Raw genomic sequence first — 10402 nt, 5'->3', positions numbered from 1 at the left:
TAATTGACCCCGTGTGGTACAGTGCTACTGCTGTACTGTGGTGAGGCTGTACTAGTGTGTTGCGTCAGTTTTCTGGTCTCTTGTTATGTCGTATCACACAGATGCATTATAATGTCTGATGTATGTTGCTCCCTCATCATATATTTACTGGATACACACTTTTCAGACCGTTATCGAATATTTACTTGATATAGGTTAAACGTTGAGTATCGAGGACTGTTTGAAATGCAGTTAGACGATGCCAGAGAGAGTGTGTCTGTTTGCCACCTTTATATACGTTGTCTTGTACTTCCTTAATCGATGTTCATGTATACCAGCTCGCATGTGTACCCGTAGGGTGATAACCTCGGGCCCTTTGATGCGAAAAGAATGCTTACTTTACACCATTAAACTGAGGTGCGTTACTTACCTGGAAGTGGCCAGCCCAAGGTAAATCAATCACGTATAATTCACAAATGGTATATATAAAGGATGGGGGAAACTGTTCCATCATCTCTTATCTTCACCTGCCGTTGAGACACAGATACGAGTCAAGACCAAACTGTAAGTACTATTTTAAGGTTTGCTTGTGATATATATGTATACTTTTAATGTTTGATTCATCTGCTGCGCATCTGGCTGTTTTCAATCTTTATGTTGAGCCAATTCACAAAAGTACGAATATGTAACATAAAACTTTCTTGTAAATTGGGAAATATATGAATGCAGGTGAAAGTAAAACTGATAACATAATTCACAATGAGTGGTGTGAACTGAATTTACCAGATGAGTAACGATAACATGCTATTTCCCTTTCTTGACAACGATTTTCACGTTACTCAATAGATACTCAAAATGATGAAGATAGTCGCCGCTCTTGTTGCCTGCCTGGCTGTTACCGCCTTTGCAGAGCCTACCGGTCTGTATGGTGGAATTGGCGGGTTGAAAGGAGGACTGGGCGGAATTGGCTACGGAATGGGTGGATTGTACGGAGGCCTTGGAGGTCTGTACGGAGGCTATGGAGGTCTGTACGGAGGCATGGGAGGTCTATACGGAGGCGTGGGAGGTCTATACGGAGGCATGGGAGGTCTATACGGAGGCATGGGAGGTCTGTACGGAGGACTTGGAGGCTATGGTGGTCTCTACGGCGGAATTGGAGGATACGGAATAGGATTGGGAAAAGGTATTTCACAAAATATGATATCATTTGTTTATCGTATCCCACTTTCAGTCTCGTTTGCAAAATTATATAATTTACCTATGTGGTATTATTATTTTACGCGACAAAGCTGATGACATTTACAAAACATCTTTAAAATTATTCTCTGCTTTCTCTAATATTTGGTTCAGCTTATCATGCAGCTAGTTTCAAGACTTCGTTGTGACTTATCCATATATTCCAACTTTATTCTACTATTTTTTTGTTTCAGGTATCGGCTATTATTGAGTTATTATCACCTGCAGTGTGATGCTGGCTATTTATGTATATTCTCAAACCAATGGAATTGGTTCAATAAAATCTTGTCATATTTATTTACGCCTTGAAATTTGTTTGAGAATCTGAAAACTGAATTGAATGTTCACAATGGAAGAGTGATATATGTTTCTCCATATTGTAAACTCTGGACATAGTACGTGTTGTAGACCAATATCCAAGCACTTAAATGATATTGCGTTTTACTTCAAGCTAAGATATCAACTACTGAAATGTGTATTATGTTCCTGAGGAAACCGGACATGATGATAAGAGGAGGGATTTTATGCTTGATATATCTCCCACAAAATGTCACTTACCCGAGTTATTGTTTCACGGGAATGTATCATTTGGGCTGCCACGAAAGGGTTTGATGGCCATTTGAAGTACCATAATATCTGGAATTGGCTGGCTGTATTTCAATTTGCATTTTAAAAAAACCGCAGCGAAACAAATAAGCAGGAGTATCAATTTTGGTCAAAGCGTTCATTAACGGGATCAAGGGGTAGACAGTGTGCACTGTATTGAAATGCAAATGTGTGTGCTGTCCTTGAAAATGAGCGAAAGTTGTATTCAGAATACAATCTACATGTTGTTATGGCGCTTTGTATAAATACTATCTGAGCTGCTACAATGAAACAGCGAAAGCCATGGTGATGTAGAGCATCAAAACAAATGTTGCAAGCTTCTTACTGCTTTGGTTAGAAGGGACTGCATACATTTGGAATTTCCATGACAGTAACATATCTTTACAGTTTATTAATAACACAAACAAAACGATTGAATTCAAAAGTAACTATTAAATACGCTTGTCCGGGTGTAGCTTATCAAACTACGAATTATTTGTAATTTCCATCAAACATGTACTTCTTGATTTGATGATGCAATTTAACATTTTGCATACTGCTTATGTAATTAATAGGAGAAGTATCTATATAGATATTTAGTTGTGTGTTTACTAACCACCTTCCCTGTAGGCGCTATTTGTAAAATACATATTGATTAAATCAGACCGCGAATTTTAAGATTCCGAACTGGATTGGTAGGATTGAAGATTACAATAAACAAACAAATAGCTAATATATCCCTATTGTTTGATTACAACGCAAAAGTGACAATCATTTATCAATACAAAGGAGATTGCATTTGGTAACTGTAGAGAGTGAAATTCAGCGGAATAAATGGTCCAACTTTAAAGCTTGTCATAAGTCTTTATAACAACAACCAGACTGTAAAAACAAGTCGTTTGATCATGTCTATCTTTGAAAACACCTTTGTGTTATACTTTAAGAGCATTTTCTTCTTAAAACACACGTCTTTACTTTTAGATGTACGGTTTTTCTGGGAAACCCTTATATAGTTACACATTATCAAACTGATTTGCGCGTGTTTTATTCTTGGTATGAGTTTTGGTTTAAACACGCCTTAAAAGAACACAGTTATCACTGTCACTAATGCCTCATCATGTCAAGGGCATACGTAAAGGGTAGAGGCGATTTATATACTTTCTTCTTTCTTCTAATGTTTAGAACCAAAGACTCACCCCAAGATTAAAACACGTTAAAGTGAGTTATTTGCAACAGTGATTAAGTATATATGCAAATGTATGAATGGCTGAGACATTGTCAAAAGACAACATTCTCCCAATCTGGCACACGATGGAACTGACGGAGGAGCTCATGAAACACCTAACAAATATATACAAATATAAACTATTCATTAACACCTGGTGACATCACTGATATTCAGTATATGTTTTAGAACAATTTATGTAGTTAAAGGGTCATCATTCTATAATTATTATATCAATATTCAGGCGTCATGTATAGAAATTGAGATGACAAATTTAGTGATGCTCGTATTATTACAAATGCCTTGATAATGAAGTGTACAATTATCAAGATGATATGTTGAAAATAAGAGAGTTCTCTCAAGAAACGCAGTTGCAAATAAAAGCCACATAACCCTTTTCAGAATCATTCGAAACCTCTGCTCGAAGCAGAGACCATTGTACGATTTCGACTTTAATGATCACACGCATGTGCGTATGAATGACTACCAGATAGTGATGTTACCTGGCGGTTGCCAAAAAGTAAGCGTATCCTGCCCCAACGGTTCCTCCGTCACAAACACATACAAAGACAAGTCAACAAAGAAGCGAGTAAACAAGCTGTTGTTCATATGTCAATCATGTTTTCAGAAGACATTGGTGTACTTTAGGCTTTTAACAGATATTACACGCATAAACAGGTGTTGTGAGTATTCATAGTGACAGTCCCTTTGTGAGAAGAAACCAATATATGTACCTATCAGTTAGGAAATAAAGCTGTTGTAGTTTATTGTTATTGTGCAGTAAGATAAATAAAATTCGGGGAGAATAATGTAGTATGTGGGGACTTCTGCAGTATATTCAGCAGAAGCTATTTTCTTGTGAGCAGGCTGCTGTATTACACGGAAACGGTTAGCATAGTTGACCCCGTGCGGTACAGTGCTACTGCTGTACTGTGGTAAGGCTGTACTAGTGTGTTGCGTCAGTTTTCTGGTCTCTTGTTATGTCGTATCACACAGATGCATTATAATGTCTGATGTACGTTGCTCCCTCATCATATATTTACTGGATACACACTTTTCAGACCGTTATCGAATATTTACTTGATATAGGTTAAACGTTGAGTATCTAGGACTGTTTGAAATGCAGTTAGACGATGCCAGAGAGAGTGTGTCTGTTTGCCACCTTTATATACGTTGTCTTGTACTTCCTTAATCGATGTTCATGTATACCAGCTCGCATGTGTACCCGTAGGGTGATAACCTCGGGCCCTTTGATGCGAAAAGAATGCTTACTTTACACCATTAAACTGAGGTGCGTTACTTACCTGGAAGTGGCCAGCCCAAGGTAAATCAATCACGTATAATTCACAAATGGTATATATAAAGGATGGGGGAAACTGTTCCATCATCTCTTATCTTCACCTGCCGTTGAGACACAGATACGAGTCAAGACCAAACTGTAAGTACTATTTTAAGGTTTGCTTGTGATATATATGTATACTTTTAATGTTTGATTCATCTGCTGCGCATCTGGCTGTTTTCAATCTTTATGTTGAGCCAATTCACAAAAGTACGAATATGTAACATAAAACTTTCTTGTAAATTGGGAAATATATGAATGCAGGTGAAAGTAAAACTGATAACATAATTCACAATGAGTGGTGTGAACTGAATTTACCAGATGAGTAACGATAACATGCTATTTCCCTTTCTTGACAACGATTTTCACGTTACTCAATAGATACTCAAAATGATGAAGATAGTCGCCGCTCTTGTTGCCTGCCTGGCTGTTACCGCCTTTGCAGAGCCTACCGGTCTGTATGGTGGAATTGGCGGGTTGAAAGGAGGACTGGGCGGAATTGGCTACGGAATGGGTGGATTGTACGGAGGCCTTGGAGGTCTGTACGGAGGCTATGGAGGTCTGTACGGAGGCATGGGAGGTCTATACGGAGGCGTGGGAGGTCTATACGGAGGCATGGGAGGTCTATACGAAGGCGTGGGAGGTCTATACGGAGGCATGGGAGGTCTGTACGGAGGACTTGGAGGCTATGGTGGTCTCTACGGCGGAATTGGAGGATACGCAATGGGATTGGGAAAAGGTATTTCACAAAATATGATATCATTTGTTTATCGTATCCCACTTTCAGTCTCGTTTGCAAAATTATATAATTTACCTATGTGGTATTATTATTTTACGCCACAAAGCTGATGACATTTACAAAACATCTTTAAAATTATTCTCTGCTTTCTCTAATATTTGGTTTAGCTTATCATGCAGCTAGTTTCAAGACTTCGTTGTGACTTATCCATATATCCCAACTTTATTCTACTATTTTTTTGTTTCAGGTATCGGCTATTATTGAGTTATTATCACCTGCAGTCAGATGCTGGCTATTTATGTATATTCTCAAACCAATGGAATTGGTTCAATAAAATCTTGTCATATTTATTTACGCCTTGAAATTTGTTTGAGAATCTGAAAACTGAATTGAATGTTCACAATGGAAGAGTGATCTATGTTTCTCCATATTGTAAACTCTGGACATAGTACGTGTTGTAGACCAATATCCAAGCACTTAAATGATATTGCGTTTTACTTCAAGCTAAGATATCAACTACTGAAATGTGTATTAAGTTCCTGAGGAAACCGGACATGATGATAAGAGGAGGGATTTTATGCTTGATATCTCCTACAAAATGTCACTTACCCGAGTTATTGTTTCACGGGAATGTATCATTTGGGCTGCCACGAAAGGGTTTGATGGCCATTTGAAGTACCATAATATCTGGAATTGGCTGGCTGTATTTCAATTTGCATTTTAAAAACACGCAGCGAAACAAATAAGCAGGAGTATCAATTTTGGTCAAAGCGTTCATTAACGGGATCAAGGGGTAGACAGTGTGCACTGTATTGAAATGCAAATGTGTGTGCTGTCCTTGAAAATGAGCGAAAGTTGTATTCAGAATACAATCTACATGTTGTTATGGCGCTTTGTATAAATACTATCTGAGCAGTTGCAATGAAACAGCGAAAGCCATGGTGATGTAGAGCATCAAAACAAATGTTGCAAGCTTCTTACTGCTTTGGTTAGAAGGGACTGCATACAGTTGGAATTTCCATGACAGTAACATATCTTTACAGTTTATTAATAACACAAACAAAACGATTGAATTCAAAAGTAACTATTAAATACGCTTGTCCGGGTGTAGCTTATCAAACTACGAATTATTTGTAATTTACATCAAACATGTACTTCTTGATTTGATGATGCAATTTAACATTTTGCATACTGCTTATGTAATTAATAGGAGAAGTATCTATATAGATATTTAGTTGTGTGTTTACTAACCACCTTCCCTGTAGGCGCTATTTTTAAAATACATATTGATTAAATCAGACCGCGAATTTTAAGATTCCGAACTGGATTGGTAGGATTGAAGATTACAATAAACAAACAAATAGCTAATATATCCAGAAAAATACCAGATCCGTGGTATCCGGCATGGACACCTCACCTGAAAGTATGCCACCTGGAATCCGGGTATCCGGCACCGGATACCTCACCGGATACCTCAATCTGGGTGTCCAAGGATCCGGCACCGAATACCAAGGATCCGGCACCGGATACCTCATTCTGAGTTTCCAAAAACATGTCACAATTTGGGGGGTGCATTTTGTTCAATTAAGTGTGAAACACCTAAATATATATTGGAAACTAACCATGAAAATTGAACATTGCTGAAGGTATCCGGCAGGTATCCGGATGCAATTTCGAGATGTCTTATTTCTGGTAAATAATGTTAGCCTGGGCATATCAGATAGCTGTAGTAGTATTCTGTGTCATTTTAGTTGTAAATATCCCCTTGAAGTTGAGATCTATTGGCATGTACTTTTGGAGAAGAATTTTTTTTTCAATTTCATCTATAATTCTTTTTAGATGTTAAGCTGTTTAATGAACAAACATCAGTTCTAATACATGCATGATGATATCCCTAAATTTCATGTTCAGACTTCCACTCATCGACTGTGTGCTCACTTGGGCCTTTGGTCCTAGTGAGATGATAATATGATTATTTGTAAAGGTACAAGTACTTGTTATGAGCATACCAGCTTCATTTAAGTTTGAAACACAATATGCCTCACTCTGAGGGTGACATGTACCAGATTTCATCACACTACAGAGAGCTGTTCCTCAGTTACTGTGAACATTTTTACTGAAAGACATTGAAAGCTAATTTGACCTTCAATATCAGTTGCGACTATTTCAAAAACAATTGTAAAGTGCTTCATTCAGTGTAATATTGACAAACATATGACAATGATATACAACTATATGTATAAGAGTTATTTAGACTTCTGCAGGAAAAGGCACATTAGAGAACAAGAGTCATCAGAAAGATGACATATCTCCCCGGCAGCTGTCTGTAAAGTAACCACTATTGCAATTCTGTATGTAATGAGTCAACAGTTGAATGTTCTTTAAGAAGCATACATTGTTTACCCACAAAAGATCCACCATGGTCGCATCCATATGAATGCCAAGTTTCGATCAAATACATTGAATGTTTTTCTAATTCTGCCCCAGAAATGAACCTCATGCCCAATTGAGTCTATGTCCAACTTCATTCCATAAAAAAAATAAAAAATAAAAATTAGAAAAATCCCAAAATTTGAAAGGCACCACTTCATTATGTGCATGATAGCTTTGCCAAGTTTCGATCAAATACACTGAATGGTTTTCGAATTCTGCCCCGGAAACGAACCCCATCCCCAACTGAGTCTGTCCAACGTCATTCCATAAAAAAAATAAAAAATAAAAATTAGAAAAATCCCAAAATATCAAAAGGCACCACTTCAGTATGTGCCTGATACCTTTGGCAAGTTTCGATCAAATACACTGAATAGTTTTCGAATTCTGCCCCGGAAACGAACCCCATCCTCAGTTGAGTCTATGTCCAACTTCATTCCATAAAAATTTAAAAAAATAAAAATTAGAAAAATCCCAAAATATCAAAAGGCACCACTTCAGTATGTGCCTGATAAGAGTTGCCAAGTTTCGATCAAATACACTGAATGGTTTGGGAATCCTGCCCTGGAAAAGGAAATGATTACGGACGGACAGACGGACAGACAGGCTGATCGCTATATCCCCCGTATTATATGCCGGGGGGATAAAAAGTAAGTGTATGACCTGTTGCCAACTTCTATCCCTGCCCTAAGGAAGAGTTTGGCCATTAACAATTGTTTTGTCTGGCTGTGACATTGACCTTTGACATAGCAGATCAATGTGTTATTCCAAAGATGTCCAAGCAATGCATGGTTTCATACGATAACTGTGACTATCAAACTGATGCAAAATATTGGAAAATCCCCATTTACACAGCTGGCTAAAGAAACAAACAACAAACAAATTATCAATTTCTTTTATTTATATGCATATATCACACATTGAACAGTGTTCACATAATGGTTCCTGATGCAGTATGCACTTTCCTCCTATTCTTCAATACTCATAACAGAGCGGGATAACTGTTCGCTTGAAAGCATCAGCAGACCATGCTCACCAGTTCAGAGTTACTTGCCCTCAAACATCCTTTTCCTTCTATATTGCCATGGAAAAACAGGAACCAGGATGAGGGGAGGCCAGATGGGCTCTATCCCTGTTGCATTGTGTTAGTAGAATTGTGAACATTCTATTTGGTGTTTGGGTCCACATTTATAGACAAGTAGTCGCAAACATCATTCCTTTCAAGTGATTACCACATGGCCAAAGACAATAATTTCTTCAACGTCCTTGAAGGGTCCCACTCCGACTTGGCATTGGTTGGTCTTCTCACATTAGCCTGACCACCCTTTGTGAGTGTGTCCCAGTGTCAATTGGCATATAACTTCTCGGTAGGCTCCCGTTGAAATAACAGGACTCTCCTCATCGCTGTCTGCCAATCACTTCGGATATCTGGAAGGGTCCTTCCAGACTGTCAACCTGTCATCCGGGTATTTCAAGCTGGACTTCAGTTTCTGCAAAATTATGTATAAAGATTTTAGCAAAAGAAAAGAATTGTTGCAACATGTACTTACAGATAAAAGGCAGCAAATTCACTTAATTTATCATCTTTGAGTCTGTTATATACCAAACATTTGAGATATATATTGTTCCATGCTGATGAGTTGAAACAATCATTAACTGACATCTCTTAAAAATGTTCCTAGCAACCTATGCTTGCCATACAAGCCAAAGTAATAGATGAGGTAGCAAGTGGGCTCATTGAAAGCTCGTAATCGTACCCAATAACGTGGGATGTTGTCCATAACAGTCATCATCGGTGCGTCTGGTTTGAGCTCATAACATTAATCTCTGGTTTGTCTAGTTGAGATTTGATTAATTTATAATCCTTGTCATTTAGCCGAACTATTGCTGGATGTGGTGTTAAATGAGTGAATTGGGTTTAACGCCTCTTTGAACAGTATTCCAGTTATATCACGGCATGTAAGCTTGATGTGGGAAGAAAGCCCGAAGTGATGCAGGTCTTACATGTTTACCACTTTGATGAAACCCACAAGCAAGTGTATGATGCTACCCTGGATTCAAACCCACGACCATCGGTTTCTGTCAAGCCCAAGAGATGCAACTACGCACAGCAAGTTGTGGTGCCTTTGATAATTAGGCCATCCATGCCAACAGGTGATAAAGAACAAGCAAACTGAAGAATTTTTTGCAGAATAGCTACATGAACATGATGAACCAAACATAATTTCAAATATTTACCACTCACTGCTACTCTTCTCTTGTTCCTCATTGCTTCCCTTTTTCCATTGATGCTGTGCAGATGACTGACTCATTCATTCATCCAGACATTCTGCAAACATAAGTAGCATTCACATTACAGAAATGTCCAAACTGTACATGCTGTACATTGAATTCAATTGAAAAGGCCCCCGTTGAGTTTCCAACTTAGAACTGTCCTTATTAAAATATTTCATCCCAAACATTCAGAGATAAAACATAACCCCATATTTAACAACTGTCAAACAATTATTTGACAACAAAGCCAGGGTCATTCAACATACACTTTACATAGGGAATCACTTGTTGCAAAAAAGATCCTCGCCAAGGTCAGAGTCATTCCATGAAATATTGAATTATTAAGTTATGAAGCTTATACAAAACAAGGACATAACAGTGTAATTATAACAATATCCTAAGCGTAAAAAAAATAAAGTCTTTGGTGGCCATTATTGTAAATTATAATCTGTATTAGCATCCCACGAAAGTTTAGAGTTAATAATCGTTCCTAGATCATGTAGATCTTGGTACTTTTCTTCATTATCTATAAAAAAGCGGATCTAATTTGGATCATCTTGTTTTGACCACAAATCCATTACGCCCCTTATGCTAA

The 10402-nt window shown here is 37.9% G+C and overlaps 2 protein-coding genes across 2 annotated transcripts; both read left to right on the top strand.

The window, feature by feature from the left end:
* Nucleotides 1-389: 389 nt before the first annotated feature.
* On the top strand, nt 390-1473 carry LOC125378335 (neuropeptide-like protein 29). Its single transcript, XM_048393788.1, has 3 exons — nt 390-543; nt 826-1162; nt 1410-1473. Exons 2-3 carry the CDS (start codon nt 835-837, stop codon nt 1424-1426), a joined length of 345 nt encoding a protein of 114 aa, XP_048249745.1. The 5' UTR covers nt 390-543; nt 826-834; the 3' UTR covers nt 1427-1473.
* Nucleotides 1474-4309: 2836 nt separating this feature from the next.
* LOC124111722 (acanthoscurrin-2-like) lies at nt 4310-5453 on the top strand. Its single transcript, XM_048393787.1, has 3 exons — nt 4310-4463; nt 4746-5103; nt 5351-5453. The coding sequence occupies exons 2-3, from the start codon at nt 4755-4757 to the stop codon at nt 5365-5367; spliced, it is 366 nt and encodes a 121-aa protein (XP_048249744.1). The 5' UTR covers nt 4310-4463; nt 4746-4754; the 3' UTR covers nt 5368-5453.
* The last annotated feature ends 4949 nt before the right edge of the window (nt 5454-10402 follow it).

The sequence above is a fragment of the Haliotis rufescens genome, unplaced genomic scaffold (assembly GCF_023055435.1).
Source record: "Haliotis rufescens isolate VD_foot unplaced genomic scaffold, xgHalRufe1.0.p SCAF_12, whole genome shotgun sequence".
In the NCBI taxonomy this organism is placed as follows: Eukaryota; Metazoa; Mollusca; class Gastropoda; order Lepetellida; family Haliotidae; genus Haliotis; species Haliotis rufescens.
This window is presented reverse-complemented; position numbering and strand designations above follow the sequence as displayed.